The sequence below is a fragment of the Cynocephalus volans genome, chromosome 14 (genome assembly GCF_027409185.1).
Source record: "Cynocephalus volans isolate mCynVol1 chromosome 14, mCynVol1.pri, whole genome shotgun sequence".
Taxonomy (NCBI): domain Eukaryota; kingdom Metazoa; phylum Chordata; class Mammalia; order Dermoptera; family Cynocephalidae; genus Cynocephalus; species Cynocephalus volans.
The window spans coordinates 23,138,923-23,158,897 of NC_084473.1; the positions used below are offsets into that span (position 1 = coordinate 23,138,923).

Genomic DNA, 19,975 nt, shown 5'->3' on the forward strand with positions numbered 1-19,975 from the left:
AAAACGTTTCTCTTTCAAAGTGATTTTATACTTAGTTTGCTTAATGTAGTCAAATACAAACATTGTAAAAAGAAAAAAAAAAATCTAACAGAACAGCAGACTGTAATGTAAACTAAAAAGACAAAGTTTACACATTCCCTAATCCTCCAAATTCCCTCCCCCAAGCCAAAGCAACCATTAACAGTTTTTTTGGGATACCTGCATTTTTTTCACTAATATCTCCTTCATCTTTCCATAGCAGGCCATATAAATCTACCTTATTCTTGGTAATGGCTTCATAGTATTCCTTTGTATATGAGGATATACCATAATTTCTTCTAGCCAGTCTCACATTAAAGGACATTCAGTTTGTTTGTCCTTATGTTCTATTTTATTTGGCAATTATACACAATGCTACGATGAATATCCTTGTACATTTAGCATTGAATACTTGTAGCTTAAATATCTTTAGGGAAAATTCCTAAACACAGAATTCCTGGTATATGTACTTGAAATTTTAAGAGTGCCAAACTACACCCCAAATTCATTAAATAAATTTACATTTCCACTAACTCAAACATGAGCATCCCACATCCCCGGCACTGGGAATTAGCAAGCTTTTTTTAAAAAAGAAAACAAACCTGATAGTTTATTTTCACCTATAAGTGAGGCTGAGAATCTTTTCAAATTTTTATTGGTTGCTTTTTCTTGTTCCTTTCCCCCCTGTAAAAAGCATGTTCCTATTTTGCTAATTTTTATATTACATTGCTACTCTTTCTTCTTAATGATTTTAAGATATTTTTGTATATTTAGGAACTCTGTCCTTTTGATGTGTGTTACAAATATACTTCCCAGGCTATTTTTATTAATTTTATGTTTTCTGGCTTTTGTGCATTGCTTAGAAATTACTTTCTCACACACTAGATAATAAATATATTCACCTTGTGAGTTTTCCTGGTACTTTTTACAGTTCTACAGATAATCTAGAATTTATTGTAGCCTATAGACAACGGTAGGAAATCCAGTTTTGTTTTCTTTTTCTATTTCCCCTATTAGAGCTAGCCAGTGTTCTGAGACCATTTACTAAATAATCCATTTCTTCTATCTACTAAAAAAAATGTCATCATGGTTATCATCATCATATACTATGAGTCCTAAGTATAAATTCTCTCTTCTGTTCTATTATTTTGTCTATCCCTACCCAGGTACAAATTCTTTATTACTGTGATTCTATTATACCTTTAAAAATCTAGTAGGGCTCCCTCATTACACTTTTTCCTTTAAAATCCAACTTGCTACTCTCACACTTACTTTCTAGAAGAAAGAACACAGGTTTTTTAACTTCTCCCCCTAAATTTGGGGGAGGGGGAGTATAATTGGGATTGCACTTAATATATACATTAATTTGGGAAAGAACTTACAGCTTTCCAATTTTGAATCTTATCATCCATTAGCTGTAAGTAGCAGTAGCAGCAGCAGCAGTAGTAGTAGTGATAAACATGAGTATAGCCAACATTGATTGAGCACGGTGTGCTAAGCCTATTTGATGAGCTTAATTTTTTTTTTTTTAAGTTATTTTTATTTTATTTATTTATTTATTTTTTTGTCATTTTTTCGTGACCGGCACTCAGCCAGTGAGTGCACTGGTCATTCCTATATAGGATCCGAACCCGCGGCAGGAGCGTCGCCGCGCTCCCAGCGCAGCACTCTACCGAGATGAGCTTATTTTAATACAACAACCTCTTGGTAAGTGTGATTATCTCCATTTCATAAACAAAGAAATTAAGGCTCAAAGAGGTTGAGCAACTTGTGCAAGATCACATCTACTAAGTAAAGTAGCTGTGATTTTAATCTGTGTAATTTTGAGTCCACACTCCGAACTGAAGAAATATAGTACAGTAACTAAAAATAAAGTATGAGGCCGGCCCCGTGGCTCACTCGGGAGAGTCTGGCGCTGGTAGCGCCAAGGCTGCAGGTTCAGATCCTATATAGGGATGGCCAGTGTGCTCACTGGCTGAGTGTGGTGTGGACCACACCGTGCAGAGGGTTGCGATCCCCTTACCGGTCAAAAAAAAAAAAAGGCGGGGCATTATAAATAAATAAAGTATGTCTTTCATTTACTCAACTGTCCCCCTCAAGTGAATTTTAGTTTTTTTCTTTTAGGCCCTGTATATTAATTATTTCAGTTAACTCCTAGGTAAACTTGGTTGCTATTTCAAATGGAACCTCTTCCATTTTGTTTCTAACTTGTTAGAATTTGTATGAAAGAAAACTACCATGTCCACCTTATGGAATTCTCCATTGTCCCTAATAATTTTTAGTTGACACTGTAAGTTTCCCAAACAAACAATCGTATCATAGGTAAATATTTGTAACTTCAATGCATCCTTTCCAATATTTATATCTCTCAATGTTTAACTATATCAATCTTGCATGCCTTAATAATGATATATTACTCTCTGATGTGCTACTAGATTCCATTTCTAATATTTTCTTTATGATTATTGCCTATGTGAGATTAGTTTACAGTTTTCTTTGTATTTCTTTGAAAGATTTGGTATTGCTGTTTTGCTGATTGCTGTTTTTGCTAACTTCTTAGCTTTCCTACTTTTCCTATGCTTTGGAATAGTTTAACTAGCATCAAAATGATCTTATCCCTTAAAATCAAAATAATTCACCTCTGAAATTGTCTAGGTTTCGTGCCTTTATGACACTTGCTCATTCTCTTCTTCCACAGTTAGTGTTTGTTTAGATTCTTTCTTCTCTGGGGTCAATTTTGTTAATTTATGTTTTCTTAGTAAATCATTTGAATTTATTTTGAACAGTACTGAATAATTCTCTTACTTGTATACAACCTGCAATAATTTTGTCTCACTAAAAAGACAAAATATGAGTTAACATATAAATCAACATTATTGGAAAACATAGCCAAGATGAGTTAAATATGTCAAAGTGGTAGCAAAATACTGCTATACAGCTTTTTATTTAGGCCTTGGGTTTTGGAAAGAAATCTTTAAATAGTAGTGTGTGCTGCTAGGATGTTCATACCCAGTGAATTACGAGTAAAAGAGAAATTAAATCGACACTACTATGAACTATTTAAAAAATACATATTTCTTGCTACCAGGTAGGGAATGGTTTTCAACTAGATAATTATAGTGTATATATTAAGTATTTGTAAAATGTAACCGAAAAAAAGAACATACGATTTGCTCTTAAATTTACTACTCCAGTTTTCTAAACTGTAAAAGTAGGCTAAATACCAAAGTACAAACTGGCATTCATCTCTCTAATCTATTTACTAGAAACATTATTCTTCAAACATTTAATGAGCACTTACTATGAGGTGGACACTGTGTTGGAGATACAGAAATGATTAAGACATGGTCCCATGGCTCAAAAAATTTATACCCCGCACCTCTAATTCCAACATGACACACTTATAACATATTCACGGTTATACATAAAAACTTCAAGAAATATAAACAAGCCCACTAGAACTATGCTTCACAAACCAGCAAACACAAAATAGTTAAAAATCAAATATCAAAAACACTTAACTACTGATACAGATGTCCATAATCTTTTAATTGCTATCACTATTCTATATATTTTTTCTTTTTTCTTTTATATTAATATTAAATCCTAACACCTCAAATTAGATATTGTCTCCCTTCTATGATAAGGCCCCAAGTAAAGACAGAAGTCCAGAATGGCTCTGAAATCACAGCTTTGAAAATAGGGTCAAAAAAAGGCAAAATACTCCCTTTTTACAATGTTTAATGAAACAAGTAACTAAAATTTCAGTGAGGAAGGAAGAACCATGAGAAAAACAATGAGCTCACTTTTTAAAAAGTTATACATCAAAAGGATCCTTTGCACTAATATTAGAATGCTAATGAAAACCAACAAACAGTTAATATTCATATTATCGTTCTTTGAAAAAATCTTATCTATAAATACAATGCACTCTTGCAAGATCTACCAAGATATAAGCAGTAAGAAACAATAGCAAGATATAAGCAATAAGAAAGTTGGATGTACTCTGATATGGTACAAACCTACCTGTGCACATGATTCTTCCGGTGTTTTGGCACTAACTGAATAAAGTGCTGGGAGATCTAGTCTATGCACAGAGAATCGTTCTAGAGTGTGCAAAACTGCCGGAGCAAGGTGAGTAGTTTGACCTGAGCCTCGCTCTCCAGACAGCAATAATCGTGGCCTGTAAGAGGTTGGTTGATGATATGGTGACCTGTAATACATGCAAGACATAATAATGACTTCAAAACCATACATTCTGAAGATCAATAAGAAATATTAGGCAAAATACTTACATTAAAAAATGTAACTCTAAATTAATAGGACTTACTTCTTTAGGATGGTGATTTTTTTTATTAATCATTGTTTTAAAAAGTCAGTATCTCTGACCATATTAATAACCAAGATGTAAAAGTATAAAAACCCATTCCAAAAGAAAATAAAATTACCTTGATATTCATCCTATCATATCACATATGTTAACTTGGAAAATGCATCCAATTGTTAAGTGTCATTCAGCTATTGACTATCCAAGGTCAAATGTTAAGAACCCCACTTCTCCAACAGAGTTGGATCTGAAGATTATTCCAAATGTAGAACTTTTTTAAAAAATGGTAAACTTTATGTTGTGCATATTTTACTGATGCTGTGATCTGACTGTGTCCTCCCCAAATTCCTTTGTTGAAACTTAAGGGTCAGTGTAATTGTATTAAAAGGTGGGGGCCTTTCGGAGATGATTAAGTCATGAGGGAAGACCCTCACAAATGGATTAGTAAAAGGACTTGAGGGATCTTACTTGTTAGGCAATTATGTTTTAGCCGATGTCTAAGATGGCGGTGGGCAGACGGGAACAACACCCAAAATGGCTGCTGAGAGTTTCAGGTCCCTAGAACAGCACGGTTGTCCAAGAATCACAGAAAAACCCCTCCCTTTTCTTCCTCAACACCACATCCCCTTCCCATGCATGCGAATTTCTCAGCTTAAACCCCACTCGCTTCCCTCCCCTTCCTTCTTAGCCAATAGGAACAGACCAGCTCAGCCTAACTGGATATAAAAAGCCCACTCCAACTTTCGCTGCTGCTGCTCCCACTTCCAAGAGGGCAGCCTGCTTGTTCCTTTGCCTGCCAAATACACTTTGGTTGAGTCCCTGTCTACTAGTGTGTTTTATTTTCGAGCTCAGGCCAGGGCTTTTCCTTTCATTACTAGCTCCTTTGGTCCCTTCTGCTATTTGAGGACACAGCATGGTCCTCTTCACAGCATTGCTCCCCTCCAGAGGAAGCAGCATCAAAGGTGGCATCTTGGAAGCAGAGATCCAGCCCTTACAAGACACTGAACCTTCCAACGCCTTGACCTTTGACTTCTTAGCCTCCATAACTGTGAACGATAAATTTATGCTGTTTATAAACTGCCCAGTCTAAGATACTTTGTTATAGCAGCAGGAACAAACTAAGACAACCACAATTTTTAAAAATAGCAAAAAAAAAAAAATTTTTTTTTTAGGACTTCTTCAGAGATGACAAATTTTGTTTCTGTGACAATAAAAATTAACTGTTCTTCCCTAATATATGACATCTAAAGCTCTACACTAGAGAAGGAAAATATATTAAACCAAACTTAACTTGTATTCTCAAGATTCTACGGCACCATTAAAATAAATGACTACTCTCACTGTAGGTAGTGCTGGAAATTCTAAGGCAATGGAATAAGAATAAAGCAAATTATAAATGAAACTAATGAGAAGAAATAGGGAAAAAAACTGATACCTGTAAAGGATATGATTATGAACTAGAAAATCCAAGAGAATCAGCTTATAACTATTAGAATCCACCAGTGACAGAAGACAGAAATAGAAAAATCAGTAGGTTTCCTGAATATGACCAATAACCAATGTAAAAAAGGAAAGGAGATCCTATCCACAATTGCAAAAACAATATACAAGGGGGGCTGGCCAGTTAGCTCAGTTGGTTAGATAGTGGTGTTGTAACACCAAGGTCAAGGGTTCAGATCCCTGAACCAGCCAGCTCCCCCCCCAAAAAAATACATAAGGTATAACAAACTATCAAAATATAATCTTAGCAAGAAAAGCACAAAGCTGAACCTAAACACAAAGCCTAAATATACAAAGATGTCAATTCTTTCTAAAGCATTGTTGGGAAAATGGAACAATTTGGTCAGACTCCCCTCACCTCAGAGACAGTTCAGGGTAGTTTGAAAAACATTGTGTATGTGGGTGGAGTAGTGCGCCTGCAAGACAGCGCCGCTTTCGCTGGTGTTTTACTGCCTTGGGCGCCCGCCCTGTGCAGCCATTTTTTTCCCAGACCTGTAGCTTCCAAGGACCGTGTGGCCAGTTACCTAGCTTATAGACCTGCGTGGAGAGGTATGGTGACCCAGCCTGGCGTGGACGGGTCTGGTGACCCAGCCTGGTGTATGAAGGGTTTGTGACCCAGTCTGTGAATGGGCTTGAGGGGTCTGAGAGCTCCAGATCCAGCCATAGCTCAACAATCGGCCCAGTCAGTGCAGCATTACTGGCAGGTAAAAGAGCCCCACAACTGGCATGGTCACCTAGCTTTACAACTGGCGTCATGAACAGGACTAAGAGCTAGACAATTGGTGCTATCAGGATTCCAAGGCCTTAGCCATTGCTTAGCAGCAGCCAGACACACATTTATATTTTATTTTATTTTATACATTTTAAAATTTCAAATCAAAAGCCCAAAAGAGGGCTAGCTGGTTACCTCAGTCAGTTAGAGCACAATATTATAACACCAAGATCAAGAGTTCAGACCCCCTTACCAGCCAGTTGCCAAGAAAAACCCAAAAAACAAAAAAGCCCACAAGAATTTTAGGGGGGCAGGGGATTTAAAACCTATTCTCAACTTTATCTGAAAGAATAATCAAGTAAGAACATCAAGAAATTTTTGGAAAGACATGCTACCAGTTTTAGCACATTCAAACATGTTTTAGTAACAAACACTTCAAACAGATTTCTTCAATTTTGAAACAATTCTATGAAATACGGAGTTTCAGTTTATTAAATAGATGAGGAAACCAAGGCTCAGAGAAGTTAGGTATAAGATTGTACTACTGGGTGGCAGAGTTCAAATTCTTATTCAGGTCTATATGATTGCAAAGCCCAGGTTCTGAACCACTATTTTAAAGCATAGCCTACGTTATATTGAAACATATTATAAAATAACAATTAATAAAACAACAATAGAATTAGTAGAATACACCAAAGAAAAGAAACACAGAAAAATGGAACATAATAGGTAGCCTCATAAAAAATCATAGTAATTAAAAAATTTTATATAAAATAAGAAATGTAAAAAATAAATGAATGAGACAAGGATGGATGATAAAATAAATGCTGTTTAAAAATAGGGAAGATTTGGATTCACATTTCACAGCATAAACAAAATGAATTCTAACACAGAAACAAAGAAAAAACAATAGATTCATATACTGTTTTGTTTGTTTTTTTTAAAAAGATGATCGGTAACAGAATCTTAACCCTTGACTTGGTGTTGTCAGCACCACACTCTCCCAAGTGAGCTAACCGGCCATCCCTATATAGAAATCCAAACCCATGGCCTTGGTGTTATCAGCACCACACTCTCCCAAGTAAGCCACGAGCCAGCCCTCATATACTATTAATTCATGAAAATCTAAAAACTTTTGTAACTCAAAAATTACAATCTGAACCAAATGGCAAACAACCAAATGGGACAAAGAATTTGCTATAACAGGAATGGTTCTTAATGTATAGAGAGCTTATGTGTGTAATTTAAAAACAAAAAAAACAAAATAAAACAAAAAACTCCATGAACAAAGTACATAAACAGACAATTCAAAAACAGAAATAGATGATTTTTTTTTAATGTTTATTCATTTCACAACTGTAGAATGCCTCCTATGCAGAATGCCTTCACCCTAGGTATGTATCCAACAATACTACTGTTATCATAGAGTTCATAACTGAGTGGTATTTAGTGAAAAAGGAAATACAGTTGACCCTTGAACAATCTGGGGGTTAAGGGGTACCCCTCCACACATAGTCAAAAACCCACAAATGACTTCTGACTCTCCAAAAATTTAACTACTAATAGCCTACTATTAACCAGAAGCCTTACTGATAACATAAAGTCAACAACATACTTTGTATGTTACATGTATTATATACTGTATTCTTACAATAAAGTAAGCTAAACAAAAGAAAAAGTTAAGAAAATCATAAGAAAAATACATTTATAGTACTGTATATTTTTGAAAAAAATCTGCACTTATATAAGTGGTCCCACACAGTTCAAATCCATGTCATTCAAAGGTCAACTATATTCAAATTACTATAATTCAATGTGATTAATAAGTGATATTTTATAATGGGAGACACTGATTATAGACTCACAGAAAGCTTTCCTGGAAGAGTGTTACCAAAGCAGAAACCCAACAGAGGCAGAAGGGATGAATTCCAAGAAAGAAAACCAAGATGTGCAAAGGACCAGAGACTAACAAGGGCATGGCCCTTTGGGGTAGCTGATATAGTTCATACAGCCAGCTTCTATTGAAGTATAGGGGCGATGTATGTGTAAAGGTACTAGGGATGAAGAGAGGAAAAGAAAGAAGAGTCAGACTATGAAGAGCTATTAAGAGTTTTGCAGGCCATGTTAATAGTTTGTTTTGTTTGTTTCTTTTTTAGGCAGAACTTTTTGTGTGTGTGTAGCTGGCTGGTTCGGGGATCTGAACCCTTGACCTTGGTGTTATAACACCATGCTCTAAACGAATGAGCAACCAACTAACTCCCCTGTTAAAAGTTTGGAATGTATACTGAAGACAATGGGGAAGCATTAAGATACTTCAGAGGAGTTACATAATCATACGTGTTTTAGGAAGATAACTCTAGCTCAGTATGTCAGTATGAGAAAGCATTTAGAAAGAAGGCAAGGGCCGGCCCCGTGGCGCACTCGGGAGAGTGTGGCGCTTAGGAGCGCAGCGGCGCTCCCACCACGGGTTCGGATCCTATATAGGGTTGGCCGGCGCGCTCACTGGCTGCGCGCGGTGCGGGCGACACCAAGCCAAGGGTTGCGATCCCCTTACCGGTCACAAAAATATAAATAAATAAATAAAAATAGAAAGAAGGCAAAATGAGAGGAAAGATGACCAGTTAGGCATCTGCTACAGTAATCCAGGCATCAGATATTAATGATAATCTAAACAAGAACAGTGTCAGAAGAAGTGAGAAGGAATAGCCAGAGATGAGACTTATTTAGTAAGAAAAATCAACAAGACTTGGTCACTGACTAGATACAGAAAGGAAGAAAAAGAAAGCAGTTGAGGATGATGTCAAATTCTAGCTGTGACAACTGAATGGATGGTAACTCACAGAAAGTAAGGGGAGTTACAGTCCAGTAAAGACAAAAAGGTCTGTGGCACAACAAAGGAGAGACAGGCAGCTGCACAGTTTGAAGGACAAGAGATATCTAGGCTTGAGAATGATTTGATAGTCATTAACATAGAGATGAAAAAATTAACAAAATATAGGACACAACTTTTCCAAAATTGTATTTACCGGGTCTGAATATGCCAAAATGTCCAAAAATATTCTATAACTCACCCCACTCACAAGGTCTCCCTGACCATTTACCATTCTCTGCTTTTTTTTTTTCATAGTACTTATCTTTTAACATTTTCTCTGTTACATTTATTATTTTATTATCTGTCTCCTCCATCTAAAATATAAGTTCAGTGAGGGCTGGGGACTCAGTCCATTTTATTCAGACATATCCTCAGCACCTAGGACAATGTCTGGCACATGATAGCCACTTTTAAAAAATACTTGAATGAGTAAATGAATACATGAAAGAACAAATAAATGATTCAAACAAGAAGATATTATTTTCATCTATCTGATTGATAAAGATTTAAAAAAAGATAAACAGTGCTCAAAATTGACAAATGTACAGAAAAAATAACACTATCATACATTAGTGATGGAAATGTAAATTGTTACAACATTTCTGGAAAGCAATTTAACAACCTGTTTTACGGCTGTTGATTTTTTGGTGCTGGTCAGTACAGGGATCAAACCTTGGACCTTGATGTTATCAGCTGCATTCTCTAACCACCTAAGCTAACCCGCCAGCCTCATGTTTCAAGGTTTTAAATGTATATGCTCTTTGACATAGCAATCACAGTTCTTAAAACTTACCTTAAGCTTTGAATCAGATAATGGTGTAAAGATATACTTAGAAAGATGTCTATCACAGCACTGTTTATTGAAGAGGAAAACTAACAACTTCAAATTTTACTAACAAGGTTCTATAAACTATGGAACATCCAAAAAAAGATACTACACAGCTATCTTAAAAGAATGATATTAAACATATACTGACATGAAATAACATTCCCAACATACTAAATAAAAAAGCAAATTACATTAACAATTTATAAGAGGATACAATCTATATAAAATAATGTGTGGATCTATCTATGCAGATAGAGAAAACATTGAAGTGTGTTCACCAAAACTTTAACAAATATTACTTTTGGTTTCTGGGGCTTTAATTTTTACTTTCTTCTTTATGCTCTTCTTTATTACTTGAATTTTCTACAGAGTATATCACCTTTCTAATCAGAAAAGACAAAACTATTTTCATTTGGAAAACCTCAGAAATCTCTGTTTCTAATCCTCTTATGGTAATATAAGGAAAGAAAGAAAACTTATTTGCCATCATAAGGCTTCTCTACCAGATTGGTAGACCTTAACTATCTTAACTTCTACCGTATCTTAAATCTAAAAAAATTAAATTAAATTAACATTGTTTTAGGAGACTATTCCCAGAAACCCACGAGCAAGGCCAAGGCTAGTAACTAGAAACCAACACTAAGGTCATACTTTCTTCTTGCCTAGCACCTTTCTCTGTATTGATCTAGCATGCTAACACATGTTGCTCAAAGAGAAAACAAAACCAAACAAACAAAAAAACCTATGTGTAGCCCTTACTAAAGGCCTTTATTCAAAAGTGTATGCTGCCTGGAGGGTGTGAAAAAATCATATTGCCCAACTTATCCAAAGAAGCAATACAATTCCCTATCTACCTATTAAGCTCAGAAATCAATTTGGAAAAAATGTGATCCCAGAATACAAACAGCACAGAACCTGATTCTGCCACCTAGTTAGTAGCATGATTATGGGAAATTTACTTAACTTCCTTCTGCTTCAGTTTCCTCATCTATCAAATGACGATACTACAAATATTACATGATTGCTGAGAGGCCTATAAGTATTACTGTACATAAGCCGTGATCTTTGCATACGTCTAATTTGTAATAAACACTCAGATGCTAACTCCCACCCCTTCATACTCGAAAGGACAGCAAACGTCACTATATCCTCTTTGAATTCTTCCTGGATTTCCTAACAGAATTAGCTCTGCTTCATTAGCACTTTAGCCATACCACAAGGCTTGTTGCCCCCAATAACATGAACTTCTCCAAAGTGAGAACTATGTTATATCTTATTCATGTTTATGTTTTCTGCACCTCATACAGTGCCTGGCATACAGTAAACAAATAAAAATTGGATGAATGAGTGGATAAAGAGATAAATAAGTGAATATTACAGAAACATCTAAAAAGAAAAAAGCTTATTCTAAAATACAGCTGTCTCACTATTAAATCAAAGTCAAATCAAGGAACTAGAAAAGCTTATGTAAAGGAAGCTAAAATCAAACCAATTCTTACAGAAAAGCAAACCCGGACAAAATGAGCCATACCAATGCCACATACTAAATCATTGAGAGAATGTTCTTAATAAAAAGTTAAAACTGGACATGAACTTTTCTAGTATCAAAATTTATTTCTGCATTCCTTTACTGACAACAGAGCTATCTTATAGAATTGGAACATAAGGAAAGAAACTATCATTTGATACTTTCTTAGCTCCCGCTATTACATAATTCGAATCCAAATAACTAAAATAGTCAAAACAAACCTCGCACATGCGCGCGCGCGCGCACACACACACACACACACACACACACACACACACACACACACACACTAGCCAGGTGAAAGGCACACAAAAGAACATTTGGCTTTCTTATAACATCAATAAAACAGATCTGTAAAATGCTGGAACAGTCTAAAAACACTTCCTGAGAGCATAAAAGACAGAACGTAGAAAAGAAGAAAAAATTTTCTAATAGAAGAGCTTGCTGTTAAAGGACACATCAAGAAAAAAGAGAAGATGAAAATAATTTAGCCTCATTTAAAAAAATGAAAATCAACATTTCACCAAAATCTACATAGGGGAAACTTCAAGTTGAAGACTTAAATTTGTTTATATATCTCTAAAGAAAAATTACTTAAAAGTACACATAATCTAGCCTCTTGTAATAGGAAATGCTCTTAGACCTATCTGAATGGAGCTTTATAGTTCTTCAACTATGTGGCTAATTACGTAAATGCAAGTAATGACGCAGTTAGTATTTGAAAACTATTTGATCTCTTAATTTAAAATCACATTTGCACTAAAAGTGTTTACCTATTATAGTGCACAGCAAAAGCTGCTTTAGCATAAATATTAAAAAGATAAACGTTAATAGAAAAACCATAAAATCCAAATTACAAAAGTGTAAACTAATGAGAATCAAAATTTTATTACTACACAGTTTCTAATTCAAAATCTCTTTAGTAGCCTTAGAGTCCTAAATCATCATCTGAAACTTAATTACAAATTTAAGTACTCTAGATCATGGTAGATATTTCATTTATGTCCATTTTAGTTCAAATAAAAAGCAATAGAATTGGGGCCCATGACATTCTAAGGGTAATCCTTCTCCCACCTCCACCAAAAAAATCACTATTTAAAAAAAAAAAAAAAAGTAAACTCGCAGGTAAGATTCTTCTACCTGGGGGGAAAAAAAGTTAAGATGACCAACAAACAAATTATTACCACACAAAAAGTATACACAGTACAAGTTTTCCAGAATTGTGCCCAAACAACAGAAAAACTAAGTCCCCAAGGTTACAACCATAAGTGAAAATATACCATAATTTTAACTGTAAAGTAGCAAAAATCACTCTAAATTGAAAGAAATTCCATATAAATTACTCACATTGTAAAATGAAGGTAGGGTTTATGTGTAGCAGCAGCTGATGACTGTTTCTTTGGTGATCCTGGGTGACAACTGGTCTCGAAAATTGATAAAGCATTTTCATCTTCACTATCATCTAAAATTAGAGTTTCTATATCTGTCCAAAAGAAGTCACAAGAGTTGTGAGGCTTGAAAGTAATTTGATATTAATATCCTACCAAAGCTAAGGAAAATTGGGTTAAAAATCAAGTAACATTAACTAATAAATTATCTATCAAATAATACAGATTGACCGGGGAAACTGACAAACTACAGAAATTTAAATAATTTACAAATAGAATTAATACACTTCTTTCATCGTTACAGACTATCTACTTAAGTGTTATAAAAGATGTAATTTAGGAGACTTCACTGACTGACTAAATCAAGTCTGGAAAAGGAGTGGCATTCCCATAAAGTCCCACCTACTTACTAAAAATCTCTGAGTTAATTTTGACCAAGGCCAATTTATTTCATATTTGTGGAGGATACCAACATTAATAAAGCAAATGTATTTTACAAAGCCTAACTTATAGCTTAGTGAGGCCACAGCCCTGTAGTTTTAGGAATCGTCTAACTTTTTAGTATTGCACATAGAAATGCTAAGCTTGGGAAAAACAGAAAACTTTCCCAGGACTAAAGTCTCTGTTATAGATAAGAAAATTGTAACACAGCAAAAATGCCTGCTCTAAGGGCAGACGTCCATGGTGCAGCTAAACCTAATGATGGGAAAGTATGTGATCTAAAAGCTTCAAGGCTGCTGGTTGGGAGATGTTCCACATCTTGCCTCCGGCTGTTTCTTTAAGTTTCTTCGGGAACTAAGTGTTGGCCATGACAATTATCTCATTATTCTTTTTGTAACCACCTGTGTTCCCTTTCTATAACTTTCTTGCCTGGACAATAAAAACTGAGAGAAAACCTCATTTGGGTTTATTTCCTAGGAATTCTTCTCTCTTGAAGGAACTGCCTGGGATTAACCCCTTCTAGGCCTCTCACTGCTCTGGAGAAACGGACTTTGAGTGATCCTTTGCGTCTCCATCACCCTGGCAGAGGGGACAATATTGGCTTTAATTAAGAGGATAGTTGAGTCAAGGCCCATTCTTACAAAAGCAACAACAAGAAACAAATTACCCTTATTTTTTAAACATACACCTTTTCAAGGAAAACCTAGTCTACTTAAGATGAAGTCAGAAATTCAGTCAAAACTAATCTTAAAAATGCACTCATTTAAATAGCATTCATCTTTCTACAGTCCTTAGATTAATATTCAATGGACTAACCAGAACTAAAATCCCTTCTAAGAGTGCAATACTTAAAATCTTACCTGGCCTACAACAGCTATACTTTACAGATGCCTATCAAAAGTGCCAATTCGTTCAATAAAAAGCAATGCTATATGTATAGAGGGTGTGGGGAGAATTAAGATCAAAAGAAATCGTACTCTTCCAACACAAACAAACAACAAAAAAAATAGAAGGATGCTTTCTAAAATAAGATACTGAATTGTGTGCGCAGGTAGAGCTCTCAGTGGCTTTTAAAAGCTAAATATGCAGTTCAACCAATATTTTTAAAATTAATCTGGAAAACAACTAAATACCTTCTGAGTGATAATTTCATGCACCAGGAAAGGATTCTTGTCTAAGAAAAATATCAAAGACCAAAACAAACCAGAATAATATATCTAAATAACTAAAAAACAATTATTAATAGTCAAATAAATTTGGTTGCTCTTCTCCACTGGTTCATATCATCTAGTTCCACTAATTGAAACTAAACTTACTTTATACTTATGAAAAAATATTATAGGACAACACAGATAATAATGCCAAAAAAATGGTAATTCACAAATGTAGATAAAGGGCTATCATAATCTCTCAAAAGAAAAGTTGAGATTTTATGATTTTCTAAAGGTGGCATAAGTTTTAAAAATTGAAAAAGACTGAGATTAGAAACATACTCCCAGTTATGAAAATCAGAGAAAAGAAATATCCAAATCATGGCACGGCCCCTGGCTCATAAATACTTAGTAAAATATTTGTTTCCTTCGTATCTGCCAAATTTAAGAAATCAAGTAGTCCATGTGGTATTTCACATGAGTCTAACCTGAAAAAATTAAAACTTTCTGAAGACAACATAATGACTACAAGTCATTGAGTAATATCCATAATTTTTACTATATATGATATTTTTAATGTTAGTAAAATTCTTGAATATGTATAATCAATAACCAATAAAAGTTTTAAGAAATTATCTGACAGTTTTCTATTTGGTACAGGCTATATGCCAAACAAGGTGCTAGGAACTGGGGATATTAAGATAATCAAAAGACATTACTTTCCCTTCAATGTTTATGAGCCTTACTTTAATAAGCATTCAACCTAAATTTAAATTTTTTTCCTGTAAATGAATGATGTTTTAAAAGATAGCTTTCTATTTTTATTTCAGGTCTAAAGTACAATCTTGAGGCTTGATAGAATTCAAGACCCTCTACAGCCAGGTTCTAATTTACTCCCTTACCAACAGCTTATACTCTCAATCAGCATAGCACAATGCAGAGTACCAATAACAACTAAATACGAGGTATCTTCAGAAAATTCATGGAAAGATTCATATTATCTTTTCATTCCTTTTTTCCTGAACTTTTTTTTAAGTACCTTCATATAGGTGATGAGCTGAATCCAGAGAAGCATTATAGCAACATATGCAAGAGTATGGGCTCAAGAGTCAGGCTCCCTGGGTTCCAGGAGGCCCCAAAACTGAGTGACCATTTTTTTTTTCCAGTTGGCTGGCACAGGGATCAAACCCTGAACCTTGAAGTTATCAGCATCACAATCTAACAAACCTGAGTTAGCCAGCCAGCCCCTGAGTAACTTTATATAAACGAAATCACCATCTTATATCTCCCAGTTTCCTCCTTTATATAATAAGAGTAACTAACCCACAGGACTATTATAAAGATTATAAATGACAATTTATGTAAGGACTTTATAATAATAAGTGTAAGCTATTATTATTATAATCAACTTTCTAAAGGTAGTAACACTCCTACATTAAGATGGTCAGAATGTCCCAAGAATAAACATTCATTCATTCATTTTAGAAACATTCATTAGGCATCTATCATATGCCAGGCAATATGCCAGGCCTGTAATATACAGTGGTTAGTGAAACAGATATGTGACGGTATTTTGAAAAGTTCATGGGAAAATGAAATCAAAAGATAATGTGAATCTTTCTAAGAACTTTCTGAAGACCACTCTTATTTTAGATATCCATGGTAAATAAAAACAGTAATATACAAATAATCTTATCAGGAAACTACCTTTTTATGCCTGTATTTATTTCATTTTAATAATATGAAAAATTAGTTTATAGTACCTTCTTTCTTGTCACTCTGGCTAATTTCAGCATGAGGAAACACCTTCTGCAAGACTGCTAGGATGTTGTTGAAGCTTCTTTCTAGCAGTGGCCTTATAATGGGGGATAGTGCATGTCCCGAAGACATCACAGCACGTTGGGAAGCAGGCACAATATTCTGCATTGCATGGTAAAAATCTTGAGCACTGAGCACTATGGAGGAAACATCCAACTGCAGTTTATGACTGCTAGCATAGATCTGAGGATAACGCCTTCGCAGGGCAATCAGGGCAGCTTCAGTGCACAGGGCCTTGATATCAGCTCCACAGTAGCCTAATGCACAAAAGAAGAAGGATAACAAAGGTAAGTTCATTCTTCCAAGTACCAACTACGTTTTGTAAATATATACATCTTTATCTAAAGTAATAATCAATACTACTAAATCAATAATTATGTGCAATTTTATCAAAATATGAAAACTGACCATTTAAAATAACCTAAGAAAACTGTTGAATTAAAGGCTAAATACTCATTAAGACTTAAAATATTTTGAATATTTTAAATTAACAAAACATGAACTAATGATATTAAAACAAAGCAAGCCATGTATTATGTGTCAAAACCACTGATTGCAGTGTACAACTATCTTCTGGAAAGGTTTTAAAGGAATAATAGCTTCATTTCAATCCTTCATTAATATTCCCAGTCACTAGTTTAGTCCTCACGGCATTATGCTTTCCTATAAATTATTTTTTCTAATACTATCAACATCAAAACACATATACACAAAGAGTATAAAGTAGTATATAAGCAGAAACCTACTACCAACTCTGAGTGCAAACCACTAGCAAGTTAACATCCAATTACCCCAAAAATTATACCTTAAAATTGTAATTCCTTTCTGACAGTTCCAAAGGTATTAAAGAGACTAAGAATATTTGAAACTATTTCCATTGGTTTTCCACATAAACTTTCTTTGAGTAATAATCTAGTTCTAAAGGCTATACCCACATGGGGTATTATCCACTCCTCATGTTTAACGGATTATGCAGGTAAACAACAGATCAAGCCTTCTGTGCTTTTAAGTCATTTCATTCATCTGAGTAACAAATACATACAAAAACACATGAATTGTTAGGTCTTTGTCCCAAAAAGGAAGAAAAACTCAAACTAACCATATGTTGTCTTTCATATCAGAAATTAAACTTGCATTTGGCCACCTTTATCAGTTATGCCAGCAGGGGGAACCATCTGAACTAGTTATAAAACTTTAGAACCTAAGCTCTTCTAAGAAGCAGTGCCAGGTTTATTTATCTTTTTACATCCCACAATGACCTATGGAACACTTAAATACTGAAATAAAAGTGATGATTACAATGGAAAACATATTCAAAGTTGAGGAAAAACTTAATATGACCTGTAAGAGTTTAATTCAGAAAACTGTAAGAGGATTAAAGCACTACTGTGCCATGACAGCAATCTCCCAAATAACTCTTTAAAATAGCCAGATTTAGGGCCGGCCCGTGGCTCACTCGGTAGAGTGCGGTGCTGATAAAATAGCCAGATTTACTACTAATCTCTTGTTTTATTTTCTATTTTTCAATGAATAAACCTGGAAAAAAAATTATGTTTTCCTTTGTCATACATATATGTTACCTTAGTTCAGCAATGTATAGACTACTAGCTCAAAGTTGTCAACAGTTAACAAAATAATCCAAGGATATGATTAAAGCATGTGAATTCTGTCCTTCATATCAGAGGAAGTAAAAAATAAACTACCGCCTTCAAACAATATAAACAATCACATTTATTTTTCTTCTTTAAAAGTATATATAGTTAGTGAACATATTATATGGTCCTATTTTAAGTGCGAAAGCCTAATTTTTAAAAAAAAGCCCAGAAACAATTAAGGCAAAACAAAAAACAGGCTTCAAAGGCATTTTATGTAGTAAATGTTACCCATAATATTCATGGTTGCCACAATAACATGTTAATTATATGCATAACAGCAATTTTTTTTCATTTTTTCCTATTTTATTACCGATAATTAAAGAATTTGTCAACAATAGACGCCATTTAACAAAGTAAAAATTTTCACATGGGTTATCATAACCAATAGACTATAAAAGTCAGAAAACAGCTTCTTTACACTTGCTTACGAATAAGAACTACTGGTTTATATCTGTGGCTCTCAACTTGAATGTCCATCTGAATAAATAACTAGATGGAAACAAAAGATTCCCAAGCCTCATAACAAACTTAGTGAATCAGAATCTCTGAGGGTTTGAAATCATAAATGTGTACTTTGCAAAAGGTTTAGAAGTGATCCTGATATGCAAAAAAATTTGAGAACTACTGCCTTAATATACTTCCTTCATTAGACTCTAAAACAATTAAAAATGCATCATAACCATGGCTAAGTGGGTTATACATAAGGTGACCACATGTCCTGGTTAGACCTCTTGTCCTGTAATAATTAATAGCACACCTTTTCACTCTCAAAAGTGTCCTGGTTTAGAAAATAAGCAATATGATCATTCTAATAATACTGAAAATATACTACAGCCTTTTAAGAAGTAAAAGTTAATGTTAATAAAATTGTAAGACATCCCTTTCATAACCATACTAATTCTACCATTAAAATTCTAATACTCTGCTGAACACAAATATCTAGATATCAAAGAAAGAGCTTTCTTGAATACTGCTATTAAGAGAAATTTTCTTAAGACTGAAAATACAGGTATTAAAGAGGTTAGACTACAAACAAGTCATAACAAAATTTTAAGTTATTTTTTAAGTACAACATCAAACGTAATGAAGGCCCATAAGAGAGATACTTCATTGATATGCTTTCATTATTTTAGCCCTCTCACTGGAAATGGAATAGAGAAATATGATTAGGGTTGAGCTCTTCATTAATCATAAGCTCCTACTATTTGTATAAATGTTCTTGACACCAATGTATGTTGAGTTTTCCACTAAAAACTCATACCCACTATGCATGCAAAACCTCCTAGTGCTTGGGAATTTATTTCAAGGTAAAAGTTACCAAATCCATAACCTCTAACAAGAGGCCAGATATCTTTGCAGTTGTTCACCAAAACAGCACACTCTTTTGTTAAGCATAACTGTCAATGAACTGAGCCCATACACGTTAAAACATGTTTCGGATAAATAAATTGGTAAGTTCATAATAGATTTAAAATTTATTATTATTTCATTCCTGGAGGAAGACCTGAATTTGATTTTTTTTTTTTTTAATGTGAACTGTTTTCTTAAGTGGAATAAATGTCACAACTAAAAACAGAAGTCATTTGATTAGAATGGATTTTTATGTTGCTCTCCAGTAAGAAAATGGTATATAAGCAGATCCTGCACATATACCACCACCCCACAGGGGAAAAAAATAAAGGCAAGAGAAGTTTTTCAGTCCTGTAAGAAATTATATAATGAAAATTTAAAAACTT

At 34.3% G+C, this 19,975-nt stretch overlaps 1 protein-coding gene across 1 annotated transcript in view; it reads right to left on the minus strand.

The window, feature by feature from the left end:
- Positions 1-19,975, minus strand: part of ATAD2B (ATPase family AAA domain containing 2B) — a 166,484-nt gene that overhangs the window by 67,021 nt on the left and 79,488 nt on the right. The window contains exons 16-18 of the mRNA XM_063078237.1: positions 16,530-16,841; positions 13,134-13,269; positions 4,045-4,231 (exon numbers count right to left, since the gene is read on the minus strand). Coding sequence (XP_062934307.1) covers positions 4,045-4,231; positions 13,134-13,269; positions 16,530-16,841 — 635 coding nt within the window. The remainder of the gene's footprint in view (positions 1-4,044; positions 4,232-13,133; positions 13,270-16,529; positions 16,842-19,975) is intronic.